The sequence below is a fragment of the Triticum dicoccoides genome, chromosome 7A (assembly GCF_002162155.2).
Source record: "Triticum dicoccoides isolate Atlit2015 ecotype Zavitan chromosome 7A, WEW_v2.0, whole genome shotgun sequence".
Lineage (NCBI taxonomy): Eukaryota > Viridiplantae > Streptophyta > Magnoliopsida > Poales > Poaceae > Triticum > Triticum dicoccoides.
In genome coordinates this window covers 55,330,432-55,357,100 of record NC_041392.1, presented here as the reverse complement: position 1 = coordinate 55,357,100, position 26,669 = coordinate 55,330,432, and the positions used below count along the sequence as shown (strand labels likewise).

The 26,669-nt window shown below is 43.6% G+C and overlaps 2 protein-coding genes, 1 long non-coding RNA gene and 1 pseudogene across 5 annotated transcripts in view; all 4 read left to right on the top strand.

Annotated features, from left to right (window-relative positions):
• Positions 1 to 1,334: 1,334 nt before the first annotated feature.
• LOC119328066 lies at positions 1,335 to 5,741 on the top strand. Of its 2 annotated transcripts, XR_005158830.1 has the most exons (6): positions 1,335 to 1,631; positions 1,696 to 1,885; positions 1,995 to 2,229; positions 2,305 to 4,422; positions 4,719 to 4,819; positions 5,015 to 5,741. It is a non-coding gene; the product is annotated as an uncharacterized LOC119328066 (long non-coding RNA). The 2 variants fall into 2 exon arrangements; XR_005158829.1 differs by having other exon boundaries at positions 1,335 to 1,791.
• A 6,393-nt stretch (positions 5,742 to 12,134) lies between these two features.
• On the top strand, positions 12,135 to 13,924 carry LOC119331172 (probable receptor-like protein kinase At5g18500). Of its 2 annotated transcripts, XM_037604350.1 has the most exons (3): positions 12,135 to 12,402; positions 13,085 to 13,278; positions 13,380 to 13,923. In XM_037604350.1, exons 2-3 carry the CDS (start codon positions 13,114 to 13,116, stop codon positions 13,686 to 13,688), a joined length of 474 nt encoding a protein of 157 aa, XP_037460247.1. In that variant the 5' UTR covers positions 12,135 to 12,402; positions 13,085 to 13,113; the 3' UTR covers positions 13,689 to 13,923. The 2 variants fall into 2 exon arrangements, 1 of the variants encoding a protein (XP_037460247.1); XR_005160408.1 differs by having other exon boundaries at positions 12,135 to 13,278; positions 13,364 to 13,924.
• Positions 13,925 to 15,907: 1,983 nt separating this feature from the next.
• On the top strand, positions 15,908 to 16,046 carry LOC119334888 (annotated as a pseudogene).
• Positions 16,047 to 24,920: 8,874 nt separating this feature from the next.
• LOC119327978 (phosphomannomutase-like) overlaps positions 24,921 to 26,669 on the top strand; it is a 6,498-nt gene continuing 4,749 nt past the window's right edge. Inside the window, exons 1-8 of the mRNA XM_037601029.1 lie at positions 24,921 to 25,164; positions 25,316 to 25,382; positions 25,517 to 25,593; positions 25,704 to 25,739; positions 25,834 to 25,889; positions 25,957 to 26,056; positions 26,131 to 26,226; positions 26,304 to 26,393. Coding sequence (XP_037456926.1) covers positions 25,045 to 25,164; positions 25,316 to 25,382; positions 25,517 to 25,593; positions 25,704 to 25,739; positions 25,834 to 25,889; positions 25,957 to 26,056; positions 26,131 to 26,226; positions 26,304 to 26,393 — 642 coding nt within the window. The 5' untranslated portion in view covers positions 24,921 to 25,044. The remainder of the gene's footprint in view (positions 25,165 to 25,315; positions 25,383 to 25,516; positions 25,594 to 25,703; positions 25,740 to 25,833; positions 25,890 to 25,956; positions 26,057 to 26,130; positions 26,227 to 26,303; positions 26,394 to 26,669) is intronic.

Genomic DNA, 26,669 nt, shown 5'->3' with positions numbered 1-26,669 from the left:
GAGCGAGCGAAAGCAAGCGCTACTGGCTCGCAGCCTATGGAGTTAGCGCGGGCGCTGGTACGCGAAGTGCCGCTCGGAGCGCCGATTAGGAGCTTTCAGCAGACAGGCCGTACCAGGCCGGATGCAATGTGGGCCATCACACACGGGCCGGTCTGCCACTTGTCAGCACGCCACGGAGGCCCATCTTGTTAGCCGCAGACCAAGGAGGGAGGGGGAGCGCCGGCGTTCCGGATTTTTTGTCCAAAAGGACTCCCTGCCAAATGCTATTGACAAAAAAAACTACCTGCAGATAAAATTGTCAAAAAGGACCCCCTCACCAACGGCGGCAGGCGACACGTGTCACCTGCCGCCACGCCAGGAGGCGGCGGGCCCTGCCACCACGCCAGGAGGCGGCCTCACGGGGCAAAACGGGTTTCGCACATTGGCGTAGCTGGGACGGAACGGGACAGGAGTGGCGGGCCCGGCTGCCATTGGGCGAGGCGGCGAGCGCTGCCACTGCAGTTCCCTGGCCGACAGTGCCTGCTGCACGCGGGCCGAGGTATGGGCGACACCTTCTCTCTGTTAACATTTATTCTTCAAGTTCTTTTGTTGCTTTGCACACGCGACACCTTTCCTGTTGCAGACGGCACTGATTCTCGTGCGCGCGGACGACAATGAATTTGACGGGCGGGAATCACTCCTGCTTTCTTCAACGGATGCGACGGCACTGCGGGAATCGCTCACTCGCTGCGGGAATCCGAGGATGTGGGAACCTGTTGTGCCAACACTACAGGGATCCTCTTCCTTTTATATAGTATACATCTGCTCCGAGCGCAAGCACACTGTCTCTGGCCTCCTCTTCTCATCTCTAAGTGTGTAAGAACAGAGGGAAAGATAAATTCAGTACGCATTTTCACTCATGATTTAGGGTGATTTAGAGTTGGATTTTAAATATAGTGAAGTTGAAGAAAAGATAGAAGAAGGTAAGATCACTACACCACGCACCAGATTTCCCTACCAACGACTGTTGGGAAAAGTCTCTAATACCATCGGACCGTTGGTTGGAAAAAGTTGTATCAAACTGTTGGTTGGTAATGCATATGCGTAGCAACTGAGGGTCGGTCGGGAATGCTCATATATTTAATGTCAGGTCATAGGTCGGAAATACGAGGACTTCCATCAGACTATGGGTTGGGGATTAATGCCGACTGACTGTTGGCAGCTAATTGGGCCAAGAAGTCGCGCATGCGGGAACAGAAAAAGTTAGCGCCAAAATTAGCCCAGCCCACTGAAAACTCCCTCTCTTTTTCCCCTTTCGCTCCTAAATCCCCAAATCCCTCAACCCCCATCCAATTTCTACATCCGCCGCCGCCATGCTCGAGCTCTTTGTCCGCCGCCGACGCTACTCTCTGCGGCCGGCTGCGTGCTCTCCAGCCGGCGAGGACGCAACCCCCTCCCCATCTCCCTCACTTACTTCAGCCTGCGCACCACTGAGCCAACTCCACACCGCCGCAGCTAGGCTCGAGCTCTCTCTCCGCTGCGCTCGCTCGGCCTCCACCTGCAGAGGCTCTCACTGCCGCCACGGGCTCGAGCAGCCTCCGCCGTGAGGTTCTCTCCATGTTGCTACGCGCTCGAGCACCCTCCGCCTCCAGGTGCTCTCTTCTATCCTGCTTATCCCCCTCCCCCGTCGCTCACCACACCACCCTATATGCACAGGTGGTCCTGCCGTTGCCGTCCACACCCTGCCGACGGCTGCCCTTTTCTTCTGCGCCCAAGCTCAGCCATCGCCCCTATGTGCCGCCGGCCAAGAAGGTATGCTCCGAGATGCCCCTTGCCAGATCTGATTAGGACTGTGGGCCGGTTACAGTCCCTCTAAAGGCATGGCTTTTGTTACCTCTGCTGTTAGGTATTTCCCTGTGAGACAACGACTTTATCTCCAGAAATCGACCTGCTGGATGGACTGGTCGAAGAAATTTTCCAGTATAAGTCCGTAACTTTTCCTTTCACATGTGCAGGTTTATATTATGTGTGGATTTGGAAGCTATTTCTACGTTTACTATGTGTTTTGAGAAGAAAACTGTGGCCCCATGCCTTGCTACCATGATGCTTGACTGTACGGCATGCCCCATTGACATGCAATTCATATCTGCTGGGATTTTGAATTGAATAGGTGTGAAATATCTGGTAGCTATATAGATTCATTGGCTCTAAAAACTGTTGCCCCAATGTCTACAATTTGGGGTCATGTAGGTATGATATAAATCTTAGATTTTGTTGGTTCCGTAGTCGCAATTCATTGGTTTATTAATGGCTTCATGTATGCAGGTGAGGCGTCACTCCTTCATCAGGTTATATGTCAACCTGAAAATCATCTAGGCTACAGGATAGTTCCCCAAGAGCCCCAATTGCAAGTACATATAATAAAACACTACTCTGCAACTATATAAGCAAGGCATGATTAGAAAATTATTTGCAAAAGTGAGGCTGCACATGCTTGCGATTGCTTATTTCGAGCTCAAGCTTTTAGTTTATAATGATGTGACCACATGCTTGTGTTTCTTTTCATGTTTATTAATCTGACGGAACTATATGATGCTAATGATGGTTGCAGTACTTTAACCTGAAGAGCATCTTATTTATGCCCTGCTTCCCGGATATTTTAAATATCAGAATGTTATGAACAAATGAAATCAAACTATTTGTTGTAAGTTGTAACATTGGTGGTTTCATGTCTCCGTTGTTCGCACGGGGCGACCTCATAGTTTCATCCATTGGGACTAAAGTTGGCAAAAGTAACTAGAAGTGATCATTTTTTCTGGGTACTAGCTCATTTGTAGTAGAACACGATCTATATTGTTGGTTTTTGATGTTTGTTGGCAGTCATAAAAATGTCACTACATAATTAGGTCAAATTATAGAAACCTGAAATTATTGTGCACATAGACCTAATATTGACCTGATGTTGCGGTAACAGCAAGCAAACAAACTGTTGGATTTATGTCTTGTTGTAGAGGAATCTATTATTGCTCTGTTTTGCACACTGGTGAAAATTTAACCACCAGTATTTTCAATCCATATATTGAGCTAGGTGTTCACCCTTCGCCGACATATTCATAGATTTTTTATGTACTTTGTTTATTACAAACATTTATATAAACATATAATATATTATATATTTATATTAAGGACTCCTAGGTTCTAGTTATTGTACACCTTCTGCTCAATATTTTACAGAGTAATAAAGCATGGATGACAAATTTTGTTGATCTAGGTTGTCATAATTAATTTGCTTAGTGGATTTTCATAAGTAATTCACATGCTATAACTTGGAGGACAGAACTTAGCCATGCACTATGCATGTTAACTATGATGGTACTTTGGGAAAATGGCACACGATTAGACTGACTTTATATGTAATTGGTGTTAGAAATGTACTCCCTCCGTCCGGAAATACTTGTAAGAAAAATGGATGTATCTAGAACTAAAGTACGACTAGATACATCCATTTCTCCGACAAGTATTTCCGGATGGAGGGAGTATTTTGTAAGCAGATAAGATCAATATGCTCAACATGCTACCAATTCTAACGTGTGGTCGTACTTTGATATTCCAAAAACAAAATCATATCATTTTGTAGCTTTCCCCCTCCCCCTTCTGAAATTTCTTTGAAGCTCCACCACTGCTTGTCACCATAGGTTACACTCTTGAGTGTTGTTCTGGTTTTGAAAAATTGGGAACCTAGAGAGGCTAGACATTGTGCAATGTAATTGCTAATTTGTTCTCTGAGAAGTTTCAGCGGAGGCTTGCTGAGCAGTTCCAGAAGTAGATGTCTGGTGCTGAGGCTGGCGCCAGCATTGGTGCTGCCCAGGATGATGACGATGACGTTGTAGAGCTCGTCCCTGGAAAGACATTCAAGAAGCTGCGGAGGAGAAGATAGAACCTGAAGTGAAGGAACCAAAGATGCAGAATAAGAAAGATTGTCGTAATTCATTATTGTGAAGGGTTGCTTGTTAGTTTTGGTTTGACTGGCATCTACCGTGCCATAGACAAACTCTTGTCAGAACTCTGGCCTACCTTTCATTTCTAGCCCTCTGGTTGAAGCAGTAAAGTTCTTTTATGTTGACTTGCATCATTATTGGTTTGAGTTTTCTAAAAAGTATATTCATGAATCAGTTTCACAATTCTATTGAACCATGTAAGCTATGAACTATATACATTATCTGAGACAATGTTTAGATGAAGAGAATAACCAAAATATTGTGTATACCATCACCAAGTAACAAGAGAAGATAGACCAACATTGATTGTCACTAGTCAATGTACAGAGCTATATAGCGATATACTTCTTCTGGTTGTTTTTTATTAAAATTTAGTTGTTTGACACCCATCTCCCCCAACTAACTTTCAGTGACCAGGTGCCTATCCATGGCGGCAACGACATCGGTAAGATCTCAATCTCTCACTTGGCTTCTCCCTCCCCTCCCCCCTCTCTCTATGTGCTGCAGTGTGCAGATTTGAACTAGGCCATAAGTTTAATAATATCTTAAAAAAATCTATGCTGCTTTGCTTCATGGAAATAGAGAAGCCCTTGAAGCATTAAAGTTCTTTATGTGCAGCAGTTAATTAAGCTTCATTATTGTTTTGTAATTTTCTAAAAAGTACTTTCATGAACTGGTTACACATGTTTTTTCTTTTGATAGCAGGCTTGGCATAAAGTTTTGTTTTCTGTTGTTTTTCAGTGAATGATTTGGAAAATGTAGTAGCATGATGGACAAAGGTCACAAACAGATCTTGGCTTCAAAGTTACATTCAAATATGTCACTTTCTTTGCATTCAAGAGGTGAGTCTTTTATAAGAATTTCTTTCTGCTGCATTTTCTAACAGTGTCAAGGCGAACTGATTTTGTCAGGATAATTTTTTTGTGGTGTATTATGATGGTCTGTGAAAGTAATTTTCTGTCTTCTGATTACGGAACCATTTTTTTCTTGTTTCAGAGTATTTTTCACATTACTAATCATACCATGGCTTTTACCAGGATTTGGAGCCTCGGTTTGTTGGTGAAGTAACGTTTGAAGGAGATATTAAATTGTTGTTTGTGATAGCAAGTGACTTGCCTATAGCAGAGGACTTTGAGCATGTCACTGATTTGCAAATATTGAAGGATCCACCTATCCCCATGGGTAAATTCGTTGCTTAGGAAATGCTTTTGCTGCTACCTATTATTAATCATCTAATTTCTTACTCCTTTCATTTATGCAGGAATGGCCTGAAGAGCGGTATCCCCATGTCCTGAAGAGAATTGTCCTTTCATTTAGCAAATGCTTTCTCTGCTAGATTTGTTACTCCTTTCAAGTATCCTAGGATATAGCAAAATAAGTTACAGGAAACACAAAAGAGGGGAGCTAAAGCTACCCATTTCCCCATAAGTGATAATGAATTCTCTTTAGTTGCTTTGGTATGAAATGATACTGAAGGCAGCTTCAAGAAAATATCACGTTGTCCAGTTATCGTGCGGAAATATTAACCAGGGATTTTGACTTGCAGATTTTCAAACTGGAGGATGTTCTCCAATGATATTTAGAAGGAAGGCTTTGATGTCAAGTACTAGAAGGACACAAGGATCTTGGTTGAAGGCTGTGAGGATGTGTATTTAGTTGCCCACTATAAGGAGCCAAGGCAGATGATGTGCCTCTTAAGACAAATTCTAGAAAATAATGTGAGGAATTTTTGCTCTTAGGCAATGAACAATAATGTTTACTCTGCTCAATTAGTTTCATTAGTTTATAGGAAACTTGGATGGTCATTAGTTACTAACAGGTGATGTATTTATATGTGAAAATTAATGAAATGTATGTTGTTATTGTTTGCATCTGGTTCAATATTTTTGGATGACATGCACTGTAACTTGATGTATATTCTGTTGGTAATTCGAAGTCCACCTATGGGAGGGCTAATGGATGATGGTCAGCAGAAAAAACAGTCTAACAATCGGTCGGAAAGGCTAATGCTAGGCCCAACATAATGTTGGTCGGGAAAGAATACGTTGTGAGATAGTCGGTTGGGAAAGGCCCATGGCATCCCAACAGATTGTTGGTTGGGAAAGAAATCTTTGTCTGATAGTCGGTAGGGGAAGGCCCATGGTAGCCCCAGCAAATTGTTGGTCGGGAAAGGCCTAGGGAAGGCCCAACAGAATGTTGGTCGGGAAAGATACCCCATCACCAACAAGAAGTCGGTCGGGAAATCTATGTCGGTCGGGAAAGGGTTTTCCCGTCTGAGCTTTCCCCAACAAAACAAGGTCGGTCGGCAATAGTCTTTCCCGACCGACTGTCTGTTGGCAGAACCTGTATTCCCAACAAATCTGGTTGTTGGGGATGCAGTGTCGTGGTGTAGTGGATCTATGTATTTTTGTTGGTTTCGTTTGCATACATGATGTTTTTACTCTTTTTGTTTAGTTCAGAACTATGTGTTCTGTGTTGTGTTAGGCATTATTTCATCACTTTTTGGAGTCATTTAGAGCTTTAGCAGTAGGATTTGCCTAGCAAAGTGAAGTACGAAGTTAAAAATCAAGGTATGAGCTTTGCAATACATTGTTTTTTTGTGTGCATGCAGGGTGGTAATTAGTTAGCCTTTTAGCTCCTCATTAACTATGCGATGTTAGTGCTTAGAGGTTAGAAACAATTTCAAATGACAGATGTTAGCTGCGTCCATTAGTATTGACATGCGAGAAGATCTTAATATGGTAATTAAGAAAAAAAATTGGTATATCATTTCATGTGGTATGTTTATTAATAAGTCTATGGTTAGGAAACCTTAGGTCTACTTTGTTATGTTGCAATAATTTAAATTTTATATGTTAAGATTAGGTGTTAATGTACTTAATCATGTATGTAATTAGGTAAAATAATTCATCTTAGTAGCAAACAAGGAGGAGATGACGTGATTGAAGAAATTGTGTTTTCATCTTCGCTGTCCCTTTTGAGGTGATGACCACATACATGCAAGTGCTTTTTTCATACTTTTGATAGCAAAAAGAAAAATCCATGTGTAATATTGATGTTCATGTGATAATAGGTTGACTCCGTTCATATAGTACTGGTGACGGATATTTATTCGAACTGTTGGACTCTTAATTGCATTCGCAAGCACATCCATATTGGAGCTAAGGTATAAAATGACACCGTAATTTTGTTAATATTTTTTATATTGATGTACTGTTGTGAATAATGTGCATGCCGCTGCAAATATTATTATTTGTAAATAAATGATTGTTATCATATGATATGAAAAAAAATTATATAAAGCCGAAAGAAATTAAATGTTTTACTCATATGGTATTAAAATGTTATTATCGTACTATTATGTTTAGTGGTTGTTTGGATAGTGAGTAATTACCCTCGGTTTTGTCATAACATATTGTAAGAAAATTAGTTTTTACTAGTTTTTCCAAAAGCTCAGTTTTTGCATGTTACAAGAACCAGTTTAGGAAATTTTTGGGGTAGTTAGAGAAAAGCAAACAGAGTTTTAGTTTGTTACGCTAATAGACAAGTTTGAGAAAAAATAGTTCTTTAAATACCGAATATTTGTAACGAAAATATAGTTATTATTTTAGTCGTATGATATGTAAATGTTGTCATCGTACTAGTACTAAATGTTCAGTTACCAATTATTTGAAATGTAAACATGTATGTTGGTTAGGTACTATGGAAAATTTAGTAGTGTATTATGGGAACGTCTTGCGCGACGGTCCTTTCAGGGTGGATATGTCCTTGTGCGAGTCGACTACAGTTGTAGTGAGAGACATGGTCAACGTGGGTTACACAACAGTTAGAAGGTGCATCCGAGCGGTGTTTGGCCCAGAGATGCAGGGGAAAAAATGACAATGGAGGCCTTCCTCGTTGACGGAGGAAATGATGGGACCACTACTAGGAAAAAGCCTGTTAATGGCGCACCTATTTTGGCCATTAATGGCGCACTATAGGTGCGCCACTATCATCACGCCACTAGTAACAAGTACTAATGGCACACCCATGGTGCGCCATTAGTATATCAGATAATAGTGACACATCACATAGTGTGCTATTATTATGTCCAACGGTGCGCCATTACTCACCAAAAATTCGGAATTCTTTTTCGGTTTTTATTCTTAATCTCGGCTCACTATGGCTTAATCTCAGGTCAATATGCTTAATCTCAAGTCAAACCGTACTCCGTGGTCAAACTTTCTGGAAGGTCACCAATCCTCACACTACTCCAGTCCGAGCACGCTTAACTTTGCAGTTCTATCCAACCCCAGCACCACTTCACTTAACAGGCACTTGTTGATATATCTATCATATCAATCCTATTAAACATTGTTGATGTCTAGGACTTTGTTCATGTTCATGAGTGTGATGAAATTTTGAAAAAATATTTCAAATTTCCCAGTCATATTACATATCATATTTTGAAAAAAAATTGAAACCAATTTTTTTTTCTGTTAATAGTGGCGCACCTAGCAAATGGTGCGCCATTACTAAGTTTGAAACTTTTTTCATTTCCCCTCTCTAGATCTTAAAAGCCCCGTATCTTTCGTTCTGTTAGGTTTTTGGGGATTCTGAAAATCTTCAACGGGGTTCTCCCGTTGAATTCGGATGTAACTTTTTGAGTAGATGATTTTTCATATAAAAACTTTTTAATCCAAGTTCGTATGCAAAAGTTATGCCAATTTTACTAAATTTCAGAGAGATTTTGCAAATAAAATCGAAATTCATATTTGTAAATTTTCCCAACAAATAGACCGCATATCACATAAGAAACTTATTTTCTTTTATCTTTTGACATTTCCATCATTTTCTTTTTTTTTCTAAAACTGAAAAGGCGGTCCATGGGGGGGCGGGGTGCAAAGAAAGTTAGTAATGACGCACCTTCACAAAGTGCACCATTACTATGTGTATGATTTGGTCAAACCTTGGTCAAAGTTAGTAATGGCACACTTTGTGTAGGTGCGCCATTACTAAGTTTGACCAAGGTTTGACCCAGTCATACACATAGTAATGGCGCACTTTGTACAGGTGCGCCATTACTATGCCAACTAGTAATCGCGCATTACCCCTGGTGCGCCACTGTTAATAATTTTTTTTCAAAACTAGTAATGGCGCACCACACACCAGTTGCGCTATTAGTAATATGTCAATAATGGCGTACCTGTATCTGGTGCGCCACTGCTAGGAGTGGACAGCTGCCCGTTGGGGCTTGCGGCCTGTCACAGGTGATCGGTCCTGGGGGTCGTACATGAGGTTTGCAAACAATCCCAATAACTCAATGTATGGTCAGCCGATGGTGTATGTGGAGTTCATTTCAGTCACTGATGTTGCCGGATGCAGTAGCAGGGGTGGTGAGGTCGAGTTGGCTATCACATCAGCCCCTAGCGTCGGCCCATCGGAACTGACGGGCGGCCAGCCTGTGTATGACACAGGATATTGGTCTGTGGCCGTTGACATGAGCGAACACGTGGAGGGATTGCTGGAGGCGCTAGATGATGATGATCATTCTTCTGCGTCTTCAAAGGGCAAGAGTACTGCATCATCAAAGGGCAAGACTTATGCATCGTCCAAGGGCAAGAGTAGTGCATCCTCGAAGGGCAAGAGTTCTGCTTCGTCCAAGGGTAAGAGTTCTGCATTCTCCAAGGGCAAGAGTTTTGTATCGACGGAGGATGACGATGATGCCTTCATGTAGTTTTTTAGCTGTATTCCAGTTCTACCATTTAATTCAGATGTACTTGCCTTATTAGGTGACTCTCTTATTGTATGACATTATGTTCTACTCCTTCCATTTTTGTATACAAGGCCACAAACTCATATTACAGGTACCAAGGCAAAAGTTAATGTCTTCTAAGTCAATGTTGCAAGGCAGCTTGTCTCCTTATTTGCCGTGTAAATTAATGTGTATCTTCTCTTTCATGCACATCAAGCCAATGCTCTCACTCCCGTATGCATGCAAGAGGTAGTTAATGTCCTCCTTTACTAGTACTACGAGGTAAACATCATTAATATTGCATCGATTAGTGTTAGTGGCCTTGTATATCTGCAAATTATTATTTTGATAGTGGCCTTGTATATAAAAATGGAGGAAGTATCTTAATTTCATTTTGTAGTTGTTGCACGATGTTCGATAATTATGTTCTAAAACTATATTTGTTTTTCATTACGACATGGTACAACCGCAAATAAGATACATCGTACTACTGAAATGAAGCTACATTTAACTACTGAAATAAAGCTACATTAAACTGCAGAAATTAAGATACAAACGATTGCGAAATTTAATATACTACCACAGGAATCTACTGAGTCCAGCGTGAATATTTTTCTTTTCCATCGCCAGCTTCTTCTGCTGCCTTGGCCTCACAACATTGGATTCCCGCCCGTGGAAATGAGCGTCGTCGCGTGGGAATCCTAGCCGTTTGCCACATTACAGATTGTCGGGCCGCATGCGTAGGAATCGTCATGTGAGAATCAATCACCGCAGTCTGCAAGAGGGACGCTGTCGCGCGTGCAGTAGCAACAGAGGTGCCGCCTACAGGTTCCCGCAACGTGTGATTAATTCCCGTAGTGCCGTCGCATCCGCTGAGGTAAAAGAAGCAAAAGCCGGAGTGATTCCCGGGCAACAGCAGGGCATCAACGTTGTCGCTCATTATATTCCCACCCGTGAAATTTGTCGTCCTCCGCGCGTGGGAATCATCTGCAACAGCCACATCTTTTTTACCTTATCCGCTCGTGAAATTCATCATCGTCGCGCGCGTGGGAATCATCCCGGTCTGCAATAGGACAGGTTGTCGGGCCACATGCAGCACAAACAGTGCGTCCGCCTACTGCGGTGGCGGCATGGCCCACAGTCTCGTCGAGCGTGCAGCTATACCTGTCGGCCTGGGCACGGGCAGAGGCCGCCTCACCCGGTGGCGGCGGGCCCACCTGGCCTCACCCGTTCCGTCGTGGCTCGGGGCACTGTACGAGAAACGTTTTACCCGGGCGGCCGCCTCCTAGCGTGGCGGCATGTCCGGCCGCCTCCAGGCGTGGCGGCAGGTGCCACGTGTTGCCTGCCGCCATTTGTTAAGGGGTCCTTTTTGTCAATGTTTTCGACGAGTGGTCTTTTTTGACAATTCTGTTGGCCAGGGGGTCCTTTTGGACAAAAAAATCGGCGTTTCGGCAGCGGCGGCGACCCGGCACGCTCCCGGATCGAGGTAGAGCCTCAACAGGTCGCTTCTCGTGTTTGTTCTTAATCCAGGCCGGAACCTGCAGTTGCTACTCGTGCCCAATTGCAGATTCACGGCGACTTGTTTTCGGCTGCCACGCGGAAGCTCGATCTCCCACCTGCGCAAATGCCAGTGGAGACTAGCAGTCCCCTGGAGGCTGACGACGTTTTGGTGTCTGGACGCTGCACACACTGGCTGAAGCTTGCGGCGACTCAGATGACCTGACGAGCCAAGAGATGTTCCTGGTGACCGAAACAAAGGGATAAGGAAGCAGAGGTGCAGGATCTTTGATTCCACTGGGATTGGGAGACTACAGAGGTACTGACTTTGCTTCCATCTTGACTCCTGCGCAATGATTTTGTGCTTAAACGTTTTAGATTGCCTAGCACTGTAATTAAACAACCTGCTAAAATAACCAGCACATGAATGAATGGAAGTGCACATACAGTGAAGGCAATGTTGACAAGCAACTCTGTTGATAGGCACTGCGTTTGCAACCTGCAAGTAAACTTTGAACCGCATATTGGCAGCGTCATCTAGCTTGTTCCAGTACATGGAATGTGTGAAGATTATCCCTCTTGCGACAAGCCTACCATGCGGCTATGCCTCTAAGTCGTGCCCCGACACGTGGGAGATATAGCCGCATCGTGGATGTGACAGGAGTAATCGGATATTTTTGATGCAGTTTTTTTTGGGTCCTATTTGTGTTCAGGATCTAGATCGAACCTCTTTGCTTTAAAAATCTGTCACGCCTGCAGATCAATCTACAGCGGACGAAGAATGCAAGTTCAGAGTTCAGAGTTGAGGTGTGTGTTGGGCATGGCCCACTGCGGCACTGCCAGGAGAGTGCGTGTGTGACTCGCCCAGCTGGGGCTTACTTGTACGCGGGTTGGTGGATGCTGTAGTAGACAGACAATGAGAAAAGTGTAATCTCCTTTCCCCTCTCGCACGCTCTCTCCTCACCTACTCTGTTCTTCCCCTTACCCCTCTTGTTCTTCCTCGATTCCTCATCTCCTCTAGTTCGGGCCCTGACAAAATCCACGTCTAGACAGGACTGGGCAACATCTGAAATTCATGATCGCTGCAGAGGACTGCAGTCTGCAGCTGAGCTTCTTAAGGTAATCGCTGCAGAGGACTGCAGTTGAGCTTCTTGAGGTAATCGCTTCAGTGGTCTGCAGCTGAGCTTTCTTCAGGTAATCCCATTGCCAGCGAAATATCCGATGCATGATTGCTGTCTTTAGTTAATCATGCTGCTTCTTTATCGTGTCATTTTTTTGTGCCAGCGAAATATCTTCTCCTGCATGCATGATTGCTGTCTTTAGTTACAGGACATGCTGCTTCTTTATCGTGTTCAGGACGCTTTGGACCAATCATCCACACAGTGTCATCTTTGATTCAAAGAAATCCCATTGGAATTCTGAGAAGTGGGCTTCTTTTAAATGTTTTCGTATAAGAACCTTTTTTCATTCAAAGGAATTATATGGAATTTTGGAGGATTCTGTTCTTTGGGATTTCCCCCCTATAAAGCTTGTCTGATTTGTTGGACTGAGAACCATATGAATTTCACGCGCAATTCAAAAGAAGAATATTTATTGAGTCTAACCTCGTGTATTTGTTCCATTCAAAAGTGACATGTTAAGAGTTTGTGACATGTCTCATGCTAAAGTGTAGCGCTGTCTAATGTTTTCCTAAAAGTGTAGTATAGTAATAGTATTGAAAAAGAAGTGTATTGTCATGAGCGATGAGAATCTAAGAGCCAGATCTAATAGACTCATGAAGAATGCATTTTTTCTTGTTTTAAGGGTATTGTGTTTGTAACTGCAAATGGATCACCGAACTATTACCTCACAAAAAGTTTTTTTTCTTTTCGAAAAGGGTTTATCCCCTGCCTCTGCATCAGAGTGATGCATACGGCCAATTACCTCACAAAACAAAAAGTACTGCAGCGTATTCTATTTGATGAAAGCGCAGAACCAAAGGCCCTATCGTTATCACTTCTGGAGCACATCACCAACAGTTTCTCTGATGACAAAGAAATTGGCTGTGGTGGCTTTGCAAGGGTTTATAAGGTATGCCTATACAGTAACTCTCAGTTAGTCAGCTACCCTCGTCTTGATCATGGTTTCTGTGACACTTAAGTTGATGCTGCCAAAGCATGTTGCTGTTATAGGGAATGCTTGACAATGGCACTGTTGCTGTGAAGAAGCTTTGCGATATGCTTGATATGGATGAGAAGAAATTCAGCGAAGAAATTCGTTGTCTGATGAAGGCGACGCACAAAAATGTAGTACGGTTCCTAGGATATTGCTCTGACAGACAAGGGGAAATGGTAAACTGCAAGGGAAAACTTGTCTTAGCAGATGTACGACAAAGGCTACTCTGCTTTGAATATCTACCTAAAGGCAGTCTAGATAAGCACATCACCGGTAGGCTGATGTCGCATGTATTTGGTTCAAACATCCATTTATTTAGTGTTTAGTGACTACTGACGACTTCAAGTTTCTCAAATACTAAACCAACTTTCTGCTCTCCGTTTTCTAGATGTATCTTGTGGACTTGAATGGAGAAAGCGCTACCAAATCATCAATGGAATTTGTGATGGTTTATATTATCTGCACCAAAATCACATCGTTCACTTGGATCTTAAGCCGGCAAATATACTGCTAGATGATACTATGTTGCCGAAAATTGCTGATTTTGGTCTATCGAGGTGCTTTGATGAAAAGCAAAGCCGGGCTATTACATCAAAACGTGACCTAGCCGGCCGCCACCGCCCAAAAAGCTAGGGTTCTCCGCCTCCCGCCGGCGCTGGTGCCGATCCGCCCCGTCTCCGGTGGCCTTAGGGCCATGGAGGCGGAGTGGATCTCAGCCCTTGCCGGTGGGAGGGCTCTATTTTTTAGATTTTTTTTTCGAGCTTTGTTAGGATTTGTGTCCTGCTCAGGAAGACGAGACCGTGGCGGCTCCCTGAAGATGGAATAAAGGTCTCCCCGCCTAGCCCCCGTTCCGGTGATGCGTCGAGCATCATAGGTGGGCGTGTGGAGGTGTGTCTCCGGCGGATCTGTCTTTAGTGAATTTGCTCGGATCTGTTCGTCGTTTGTTTTCGTTCATGTGTCTTCAGGTTGGTTCCTTCTGATCTACACTCTTCATCCGCGGCGGTTGCTGTTCTGGTGCGTTGGTTCTATGGGGCCTTAGCACGACGACTTCCCGACTGTCTACTACAACAAGGTTTGCCCGGCTCCGGCGAGGGAGGGGCGATGACAGCGGCGCGCCTTCGGCTTGCTTCAGTGCTTGTAGTCGTCGCTAGGTGGTCTATGGATCTGGATGTAATCTTTACTATTTCTAGTGTTCGTTGTACTACCTTGATTGAAGATGAATAGATTGGAAGTTTTCCCGCAAAAAAAAACTAATTGGAACTATGTAAGCTTGCTATGACTCCTGTAATTTTTTTTGTTATGTATGAATGAATATCAATCCCCTTTTCTATTAATTGATTAGATTTATAAATATTCATGCAGAGGATATTTGGCACCAGAATTTTATACGCGCAGACAGATCACATTCAAGTTAGACATTTATAGTCTTGGTATGATAATCATAGAGATACTAACAGGAGACAGGGGATATGCTGATATTGACAATGTAAGATGAGTTTGTTCTAATATAAAGGCTTGATTTCAAAATTACTGTGTTGCACTGCTTTGTATAATATCATTCTTCCATTTAGACGTAGCATAACATCATTTTTGTATCACATAGTACTGCAAGGCAAAAATTAGCTGCACAAGAATCAAACATTTTTTCCCATGGTATCGGTAACCGTAAAATTATATACGTATGAATAATGAAATGTTTCCACGATGCATCTTATGCTGTTACCATCTATTAAAATCTAGACGAACAGTGTTATAAGTGTAACATGTTTATAGTGATGCGTGTTAAATTGTCCTTACTGTTAGACGATAGGCTTGTAGTCGTGTCAACTTGTATCAATATTGTATACGTGTGATCTGTTGTAAACATGGCCGGTGGTTAGACTAGATTGATATCTATCTCCTTATCTTGTGTATAACTTGGAGTAGAGGTCAAGGCTAATAACCACCGGCCGAACCTTGTAATCTTGTGCTATATAACATGTACGCGTCCCTGCCAGAGTGCATACGCTTCCACCAATTCTTTCATGGTATCAGAGCCTGCCTCGCTCACATCCATGGCGACGTCTTCAAGCTCCACCTCCTTCCCCTCGTCACCATTTGCACACAGCGTCACCGAGAAGCTCACGACAGGGAACGAGGCGCTATGGCGCCCAACCGTGCTCTCGGCGATCAGGGGGCACAAATGCAGGGCTACCTCGACATCGACCAGGTAGTACCCCCTCTGAACATTGAAGTCACCTCCGGCGATGGCAAGACCAAGTCGAAGGCACCCAACCCGGAGTTCTCCGCGTGGTACGCGAAGGATCATCAGGTGTTCTCCTACCTGCTGTCCTCCCTGCCGCGCGAGATGGCCATCCAAGTGGCAACCCGCCAAACCGCTGCCGAGCTCTGGAACACGGTGCAGGGGATGCTGGCCTCGCACACCCGTGCCCGCACCGTCAACGTCAGAATTGCGCTGGCGAATCTTCAGAAGGCCAAATCCAACATCACTGAATATGTTGGTAAGATTAGATCTTTATGTGATGAACTTGTTGCTTCAGGAAAGAAAGTAGATGAGGAGGATGTTGTGTCTCATATCCTTGCTGGACTCGATGAGGAGTTCGACCCCGTGGTTTCTGCCATGTGCTCTCGGGTCGAGCCGATGACCGTCCCCGAGTTGTACTTGCAGCTTTTGAGCTTCGAGACACGTATGAATCTGCGCGGCGGGTCCTCCCAGTCCTCTGCAAACGCAGCCTCCCGCGGACGCTTCAACAAGCAGAAAACAGCAACGGCGGCAGCGGCGGTGACCGCGGCCGCAACTTCCCCAAGCAAGGCGGTGGCGGCGGTGGTGACCGCGGCCGCGGCAGATTCAACAAGCAGCCGAACCGCGGCAACATGGGGGGCAACAACGATGGTGGCGGCGGGAACTACAACAACAATCCCGTTGCCAAGGTTGCTTGTCAGATCTGCGGCAAGCTCGGGCATGCAGCATGGAAGTGCTGGAAGCGTTACGACTCCTCCTATCAAGGAGGGGAAGAGCGCTCGGTGAACGTGGTGGCGGCTCCCCAGTACGGTGTGGACACGAACTGGTATATGGACAGCGGAGCCACTAACCATATCACCAGCGACTTGGAGAAGCTGACCGTCCGGGAGAGGTACACCGGCGGCGAACAAATCCACACTGCAAATGGATCAGGTATGACTATCGATCACATTGGTCATACAACTATTTCAACCCCTGATCGTGATCTTCTTTTGAATGATGTTCTTCATGTTCCGGAGGCCACAAAAAATCTGATTTCTGCAAGTAAACTTGCCATTGATAATGATACCTTTGTTGAAATTCACCCTCATTTTTTCCTTGTAAAGGATCTGGAAACGAGGAGGGTCCTTCTTCGAGGCAGGGGTAGAGGAGGTCTCTATCCTGTCAAACACACCGGAGGAAACGTCAGGAAGCAAGTGCTAAGTGTCACTAGACCATCTTTGGACTGGTGGCACCGACGTTTTGGTCTAATGTCAGACGAGATAGTTGCATCATACCAGTGGCTTCTTCATGTATTTTTGGAGGCAATGTCCCAAACGGCACCCATTTCAGCAATCACCGATGGGGATGGTTCAATCGCTAAAGCAATAGCTACTATCTGGACCGGAACAGATCATCGTTTGTGCACGTGGCATATCGAGGAGAATATGGTGATCCACCTCCGCAAGAAAAGCTTGAGGAGAATATGGTGTGGCATGGTAGGACGTGCGCTGAATTGAAGGGATCACCTTCAGGAGCACAATGGGGTGGCCATGGTACATCCATCCTGCCCGAGGGAATCACAAAGCATGTTTTGTCATAGCCCTGCAAAACAGAGGAAAAATTACTACTTGTACTAACCTTGTCAAGTGTATGCATGTAATAAATGTTGGACATAACTAAACACGGAAGAATGAAATGCAACATATGGAAGAATCGAATGCTCATTCCTTTCTCTCCGCTTTTTGCGAGGATCATTACTCTCGGCGTAATAAGGTTAAAACATCATAATAACAATTAACACCAATGTTCAAACGGTGGTTATCCCATGTGAATCTAGTTTTCCTTATAAAGCACATGCCAAGTCTGTTGATCCCAGTCCAGCAATTGCACAAGAAGAAGCGAGCATCATACATATTGAGCAACATAAGCTAAGAATTGTTTATAGTACATTCCAAAATTAATAGCTTATCATCTCTATTGATCTCCAAATCTCACCTATCAGCCAAATTGAAAAGAATACATGTTGAATGAAATGTATAAGTGTACGAATGCAATGATTGAATGTTCGTAGATCTTGCAGTCGGGGCTGGATGAATGGGGCTGGCCGACGAGGCCGGCGGCCGGCTTCATCTAGTCCCACAGAACATGATCCATACCCAACCACGTTGCCTTCGGACGAGATGCATGGCCAGATCAAAGCTGTGGCCATGCACTACTAGGGAAAAGTCTATACACAGAATCTTACCAGCAGCGCGCTATAAAATCAGGCGCTGCTGCTAAGTAGCAGTAGCGCGGGCTGTGGAAACTCGCTGCCGAAACAAGTTTATCAGTAGCGTGCGCACTCCAAGCGGCGCTACTGCTAAAATTCTCACGACGCCGCCGCGAGGCCAGTTATAGCAGCAGCGCATTAAAATAGACATCGCTACTGCTACGTAACGTAGCAGCAGCGCATTCAGGCAATAATCGCTACTGCTAAATTAACTACAGATCTCACTAGCCTCATCCACAGATCACACTCACACACACTCACGGTCTCCTCCTCACCCCCCGCGCCGCCGGTCCTCCCCCGTCGCCCCTCCCTCGATCTGCGCCGCTGTCGCCTCATCCTCCTCGTTGGACTCGATATCGGCCTCCTCCTCCGTCCTCCCTCCACTCGCCGCTGGCCGCCCCCTCCTCGCTCCGCCTTCCTCCTCGATCTGTCCTCCCTCCACTCGCCGCCGGCCGGCCCCTCCTCGCTCTGCCTTCCTCCTCCGTCCTACTATCTTCTCCCTCCTCGAGTCGCCCCTCCTTGTCCCTCCTCCCTGATACATTTTGATTTAGTAGGCTTTCATATGTAACATTTTGATTTAGTTGATTTAGTATGCTAGTGGATTTAGTATGCTAGTGGATTTAGTATGCTAGTTGATTTAGTCGATTTAGTTGATATGATTCAGTTGATTTAGTAGGCTAGTTGATTTAGTTGATTTAGAACATTTTGATTTAGTTTATTTAGTAGGCTAGTTGATTTAGTTGATTTAGTAGGCTAGTTGATTTAGAACATTTTGATTTAGTTGATTTAGTAAAATGGCGCCACCACCAACACCACTATGTCGACTGTGCAAGTCAAGGTGCGCCAGCAGCCTTGCAACTGGCAAGCTGTTCGGCATCTACTTCCATCCGAGTTTTCGTCATGCGGCGGTAAGAAATTAGATGAAATGTAACAACTATTTTATTTTTAGTGTTGGCATTACTGCATTGTGTCATTTTGCTTTTCTTACACAGATCGTCCCATGCAATGTGAGGTTGAAATTAAAACAAGCTGACAGAAGACACTGTGACATTTGAGGCTCCTGAGGGGCCGTACACTATGGAGGTCGAGAAAGGACGCAATATGTCGCAGATTGGAGGAGATGGATGGGCCCGTTTCCTCGCTCGCATGCGTCTTACTGGTGGTGAGTTGATCAGATTCTCCTTCAGAGCAGAAAGACCCAAGCTGGTTGTCATTTATATCAACCTGGTGGAAGATGATGAAGATGACGAAGATGATGAAGATAATGAGGACCCACTCAATAAAGATGATGAGAACCCACTTCATGAAGCCATCATAGCTCAAAGAATGAGGCTGAGCGAGGAGGAGGTGTGCAACCTATGGGACATAATTCCGCCACGTGATGACTTTGTCGGGGTGCCATTCGTGACCCGCCTGACAAGTACCATGGTCGATCGGCATGAAATGGTATGTTATATGTACTGCATGTAGTAATTTGATGATATATATATATGCTTTATTGTTATACTTACAAATACAAATTATCCGATTATATGCTTAGTGAATCCGATGATATGCTTAGTGTAGAGTCCAATGATATGCTTTGTGGAATCTAGTCGATGATATACTTTAGTGTAGAGTCTGATCACATGCTTAGGCTATTTATTAATTGATATGTTTTTTCTTATTCAGAGATTGCCAAAGAACCTATCTGTGAGTTGTGGTATCGAGCCTGATGAAGAAGGCTCAGTTGGACTACGCCTTACCGCAAGGGGCTCCGTCACCACATGTACTTACCGCATGGGCACAGATGGTCGCACACACTTGAACTCGGTTGGGTGAAAGAGATTCCTCGTTGACAAGAATCTTCGTGCTGGACAGGCCATCCTAATTACTATCAGGAACACCCATCGCCCAGGCTTGAGGATGATGATCGTCGTCGATATCATCTAAAACTACATATGTGTATGTGGCTATATCATCTAGAACTACATATGATGATCGTCGTCGATATCATGTAGAACTACATATGATGATCGTCGTCGATATCATCTAGAACTAAATATGATGATTGTCGTCGATGTCACCTTGTACTGCTTGAGGATGCATGTTGAGTATATATGAAATTATTATCTAGTACTCCCTCGGTTCCAAATTACTCGTCGTGGTTTGAGTTCAAATTTGAACTAAAACCACGACGAGTAATTTCGAACCGAGGGAGTACTACCTAATACCTATAATGCTTTATGAAATTGATATCTAGTACTACCTAGTATCTGGAAATTGCAGTTTATCGAAGCCGGAATGGGGAAATGGTGAAAGATATAATAGTAGCGCTGGCCCGGGAAATCGCTACAGCTAAGTAATAGCAGCGCGTTCCTGAAAAGCGCTGCTGCTATAGTCAATAGTGGTAGCGCGGGTACAGGCGGCGCTACTATTAAGAGTTAGCTGTAGCGCCTTATTGATAGCGCGAGTACCCGCGCTGCTGATAGGCCTAAAACCCGCGCTGCTGCTAGCCTTTTCCCTAGTAGTGATGCAAGAGAGGCGTAGAGGACACAAACAACCAATTGGGATGTGGGAAAGAGGTTGCCTATAACCTTGTGGCTATAAGCACCCGCATGGAGGACTGAGAGGTGGGATAGCGCCGAATCTTCGTTGAAAAGGTGGTGCGAGATCGTGAGGGAATTGGAATGGGGGAGGGAGGGGCCGCGACGCGCGGCTAGATCCTGTCAGCGAGGATTAAGAGTCATTTTACCCTAGTGGCGGCGAGGAATAAACCCTACCGAACGGGATAAAAATCGAACCGAAAATAGCCCTGAAATTTGTACCGAGAATACCTTTGAAATATTTGGGAGGGAAAATCTGAACAATTCAAAATATTTTTTCTCCCGAAAATGTCCCTCCAGGTCTAATATAATACACGTGACATCAGCGTATTGCATCAGATCTGGACCATCGAATTCGCTTCGATGGACGGTCCATATCGTCCGGATACACTGTAAAATGACTCTAAATTAAAACATGAGTCTCTCTTATTTCTCTTCCCAGGTTGTTTGGTTGTGAATTAGTATTAGCCTGACTTCCTTTTTGAACAGGGGATTCCTAATCTAGGTGAGTGGTCAGTTCTGGTGGGCTGCAACAAATCCACCACCTACCTATCGACGAGTCATGGTCCCATGACCACGATGTCTGTGTGAGCATGCTGTGGGTATGTCCAGGAACGAGACTAATTAGCCTCGATCTTGACTACTAATTAATCAGGCCTGCAAAGTTAGCTATGACTTCACTATTATTAGTGCAAGTATCACATCACACTTCAAGAAAACCTTTTATGTATATGATGGCTGAAGATCCATGCGTAGAGGCAGCCCTTCTCCTCGGCGGTGGAGGGTTGTTATACATCGCCGCCCGCCGGCCGGTGCCTCCCTCCTTTCCTCTCCAGCTAGCTTTAGATCTCCTCTACGCACATATATAGCATTTGGATGCAGATGGGTGAATTTATAGGGCAGGGAAGCAGGGGAGGTCCAATATTATTTGTCAATACCCAACTGCCAAGTGTACTTATATTACCTTTTAAGTAACCAACATTGTGTGGAATTGATTCGCACCAACGATTTTTTTCACTGTCAAACGGTCCAAATTTAGCGCTTGTGCATTCACAGCCTGGTTGGTGATGCCATTATTAGTGGCTAACGCAAGTCCTTCATGAATACTTATTTAGTCTGGTTTCTTGGCGTGCCTTTTTCCCCTCCACCGACTTGTCAATGTGGACACGTTGTATACTGAAGCAAAACAATCCATCAACATCGATGATGACAAGAGGATTGGTTTGATCTAGCCCCATGATAGCCTTACTTAGTGTATTGATTTGCAAGAAGAAATGACCAAGGATGTGCATCACACCGGTGAACAACCACCATCTGAGATTAGAATAAATGGTGTACCGCCATGACATGACTAGTAAGTTTCTAACTATTTGTAAAAGTGAAAGATCTTTATATATATATATATATATATATATATATATATATATATATATATATATATATATATATATATATATATATATATGAAAATGGTTGTGTACTCCTGGGAGTATGTAATCCCGCTTCTCATATACCACATAGATGAATCTTTTATATCACTTTATTATTTTTAATATACTTCATTAGTAATTATTAAATACCCCAAAATGAGTTCCATGAAAAAATTCATGTGAATCTACATATTTTTAAATATTTACGTATATACTGATGTGTTTGTACGTGAAAAGGGTATATTACAAAAAGTACATCGCAGATGATATTTTTTCAACAAAACTTGTATCGGGGTATCTTAGAATATTTAATAAAGTATATTAAAAATAATAAAGAGTATATATATACAAGCAAATCTATATTGGAGTGTCCACTTCTCAGGCTATTCCGACTAGAGTTGTCTGCGATACAAGTTTTTGCACACCAATCATAACTGGAGCCATGTGTGATACTTCCACCGAAGGTTCTTGATAAGGGTTGTCAGCATTACATGATTTTCGTAGATGGCTTTTATCTAGAGGTGCTCACCAAAGTAACCTGACCACCTTTCGTTTTAGCAAAGCCGCCTACGATACAAACTCACTCCTTCCTGGCTTAGATGAAGGTTTATGTATTTGTGATAACAACGTTACCATATGAAATTCATGGAAAATTGTGATCAGAATTGTTAGTTCATGGATCGCTCTCGTGGTATCTACCTCATGACAATACATGAATTGCGATTAAGAGACATCTGAAACAGTGTGTTTGGTCACGTGACATGGCTTTACTTTGAGAGATTTCGTAGGAGGGAGATTGTTTTTTTATTATTGCATCAATATGTGTGATCGAACCGTACATTTAGAGCAAGCTTGTAGACCAAATCTAAACAATAAGGTCAAGGAAAGTAGGTTCATGTTTACATTGCCTATTCAGATTGTGGTGTTGTTTTGAATGGATATGATCAAAATTCAGCACTCCTACTGAGATTGAGCGATATCTTGATTATCCATGTATGATTGAATGAATTGTGAGTGATTGAACCATTGCCTGGATGGCCTAAACTCTGATCTAGCGCACGAGCATGGATTTCCCATCGACGTTTAAGACAAGAATGATCGCTTAGCCCTCTTCTCCATCCATCCAGCCATTGTTTTCAAGAATGGAGTTCATAATAACCCTCAATTTTTAAATAAATGGATGCATGTTTCCCTCTTTCAGAGGTAACATTGCGTAGATGAAATTTTTTGTGCGAATCGAACTAATAGGATATAGCAAATCATCTAAGTTGATTCCACATACATATCCCCGTCAGATGGTTGTACAACAAGTATTGATGGGTGTAGTACAAGTATTGCTTCTGTACGTACATCCATTTTATTATTTCTAGAAGGAAAAAAAATGCACATGTAAGTTGAGGGGTGATCTTGTATACATCTTGCACAAGTTCTATTACATCTGAGATATTTGATTTCAGTTATGACTTATGAAGCCTATTGCAGATTCCCATTAATGTTTTTTCTAAGGAAAACAATGATAAATGTGTGCAATTAATGTAGTCTAATACTGTAGTAAGAAAGGCATCCAAATTCAACCTAGGACCTGAACCCAGAGGTTGGTGTGCACCATAATAACATGACATGTCCAATTAACTGTCACAACATGTTAGATGTACGATGCCAGTCTGGCAACCATATTCCCCCAGATGTAATATCTATGGTTGATACTCTATGTGTTATACTACAGTTGTATAAAAGGCATGTGAGCATATGACATGTTAAAGATATACTATTACCATGAAGGTATAAGATAGCAAATCAAATTGCTAGAAGTCAAGTAATTGAAATTCGAGATACCTATGCACATGCCGATAAATATATACATAGAAGTTTGGTACCGTAGCACCTTCACATCAACAGTTCCTATGGGATGAGCATATTTACTTTCCAAGTCTTTTAGTCTTGTTCCTATAGTGATGCAGAATGAAGATCATACATATGTTCAAGAAGTAGCAAACATGTCTTATCTAAATGAGTGGCGTAGGCTTGAGAAGCATCGAGGATTATTTTGTTCTGGCAATGGAATGTGTGTGAGCAATTTTGTTCGTTTGACCTTTCAAAACTCCTTCACGGAACCGGATTGGAAGGAGAAGCAGCGCAAGGACGATTTGTTTGATCTGGCCCCCATGATGGTCCTACTTGGCATCCATTGATATGCACGGATAAACGACCAAGAATGCATACAAACCGCCACCTAGGATTACAGGACATCATGTGTTACCCATCACATGTCTGAAAATTCTCTTCGAGCTTGTAAGTGGAAAACCGTAAATATATAGAAGCAACATATAGTGAACTGTCTGTTTTTCAGGCCACTCTTACTGTATAGTCTGCCAACACAAGTTTTTGCACGTTGACGAGTAAGACCATGCCGGATACTTTAGTTTCTCTGGAAACTCCTTATATGTTCCAGAACCTAGTTGGGAGTACGGACGTGAAATACAAGTTAGATTAGACTTATATGCATGTTGTCAAGTACTCCTTCCGTTCCAAAATAGATGACTCAACTTTGTACTAAAGTTAGTATAAAATTAGTACAAAGTTAGGTCATCTATTTTAGAACAGAAAGAGTATAAAATTAGTATAAAAATTTCCTGCTCATCAGAACTCAAGTCCAGACCTGACATTAGTGCTTGTGGACTCTAATTTTCAATTATGAAAGTGAGGACTCTTTTTCTCTATCCCCATTAACGAAAAACTATCTTAAGATCATCTCCGTCTTCAGCAAGCCTTCTGGCCATATGCATTCAGTGGGAGCAACAATCCCGTCGACTACGAAGACGTATATAACGACTTTGTTAATTTCAAGATGATTTGGCGGTTCAATCTCTCGGGAGTGCTTATAGGGTAGGATGTACGTGTGTGCATTCATATGGATGAATGTATGTGTATATGTATGAGCGTTTGTACTGTGTAAAAAAACAATCCAAACTATAAAAAAACTATAAAAAAATGAAATGTCATCCAAAAAGTCCTCCTCTTTGGCACGTTCGCGCGTTATTGACTTTCTCCGCCCCACGCATCCCCTCTCCACCTCCTCCCCCGGCGGCGCCATATCACGCGACCGCTGCGACGAGGCGCGCCCCGTCCTTTCTTACTCGTAGCAGCTGCAGCGGCGGCGGGAGGACGAGCAGGATGGCGGCGGCGAGGAAGAACACCGCGGTGCTCGCGCTCTTCGACGTCGACGACACCATCACCGCGCCGCGCAAAGAGGTGACGCCGGAGATGCGCGAGTTCATGAAGCGGCTGCGCGAGGTGAGGCCCTCCCGCCCTCGTTCCAGTTTCTCTTTCCGTGGGATTCTCCGGCGGGCAGATTATCAAATGGGGAATTAAGTGTGGGTTAAGATCTAATTTCCCACTCACTGTATGTCTGGTTGTGTCACTCTGGTTTTCTTCCCGGGAGCAGGTTGTGAGCGTGGGCCTGGTCGGGGGATCCGATCTGGCCAAGATCTCCGGGCAGCTCGGTAAATCAGGTACCCAGCCTGCTTGGATTCAGCAGGACGGTCTGCTAGGATTCAGAGTTCTTCGCGAGGCACTGTCTGCTCAACTTGTCTGAAACCGTAATCAGTTGGGTCTGAAACTCTGATGTTCGTTCTCTCCTCTGCAGTCATCACCGATTACGACTACGTCTTCTCCGAGAACGGACTAGTTGCGCACAGGAACGGCGAGCTTATCGGGACGCAAGTAAGTCTCCAGCACATTGTATATGTACACTGTTTTAGCACGAACGTACTGAGTTTACTACTGGAGGTGTTGCGTAAAGATCCACATCTGTATTTTGCCTGGTGTCGCAGAGTTTGAAAACGTATCTCGGAGATGACCAGCTTAAGGTGAGCCAACGTGGTGTGGTGTTCTTATCTTGTACTGTTGTCGCAGATGAGTTTCCAGGCCTTGATGGTGATATTACGTGTTCCTTCCTCGCAGGAATTCATTAACTTCACTCTTCATTACATCGCGGACTTGGATATCCCAATTAAAAGGTCAGCGCCGAACCTGAGAATTCCCTCTGCTGCTACCTCTTTACTCACCGAGTTAACGTTTCCCCAGGGGTACATTCATAGAATTCAGGAATGGAATGATCAATGTGTCGCCAATAGGGAGGAACTGTAGTCAAGAAGAGCGTGATGATTTTGAGAAGTATGATAAGGTACTTTAGTTCGAATTGGAAAGGGGAAATATGTCATTAGAGGAACATGGAACTGAACCAATTCAATTCTTTAGGTACATAACATTCGGCCTAAAATGGTCTCAGTGCTTCGTGAAAAGTTTGGCCACTTGAATCTCACATTTTCCATTGGAGGGCAGATTAGTTTTGATGTAAGTATTGTAACTAACTAATACATACCTGCTAGAAATATCCATTTTGGGCTTTACTACTGCACCACTGAATTCAGGTATTCCCAAAAGGCTGGGACAAAACCTACTGCTTGAGATATCTTGAAGAATTCAAAGAAATTCATTTCTTTGGGGACAAAACTTACAAGGTGAGAGATGTATACTTTAGTTGTGCAGTGCTTCCAAGGTCAGAAATCTCGTTGTCTTTTGTGAAGTGAAGTACCTTTGTACACACAAGGTGTTCAGCAAACTTTTAACCGAAAAAGGTTTTCGCCCCGCTTTATAAATAAAGCAAACCGCCACAGAGCACACATACAAGGACAAGTTCACACGCACCCAAGTCTCACAAACAAGAGGAAGGTTCTGCTGAGGGCATAGCTCAACAAGCCCAAAAAAGAAAGAGACAAAAACAAAAAGAAAAGGGC

Coding starts and splice junctions, on each gene's coding strand:
- LOC119331172 (XM_037604350.1), top strand. CDS start 13,114: ATGCATACGGCCAATTACCTCACAAAACAAAAAGTACTGCAGCGTATT. Junction 13,279..13,379: donor GCTTTGCAAGGGTTTATAAG/GTATGCCTATAC, acceptor TTGCTGTTATAG/GGAATGCTTGACAATGGCAC.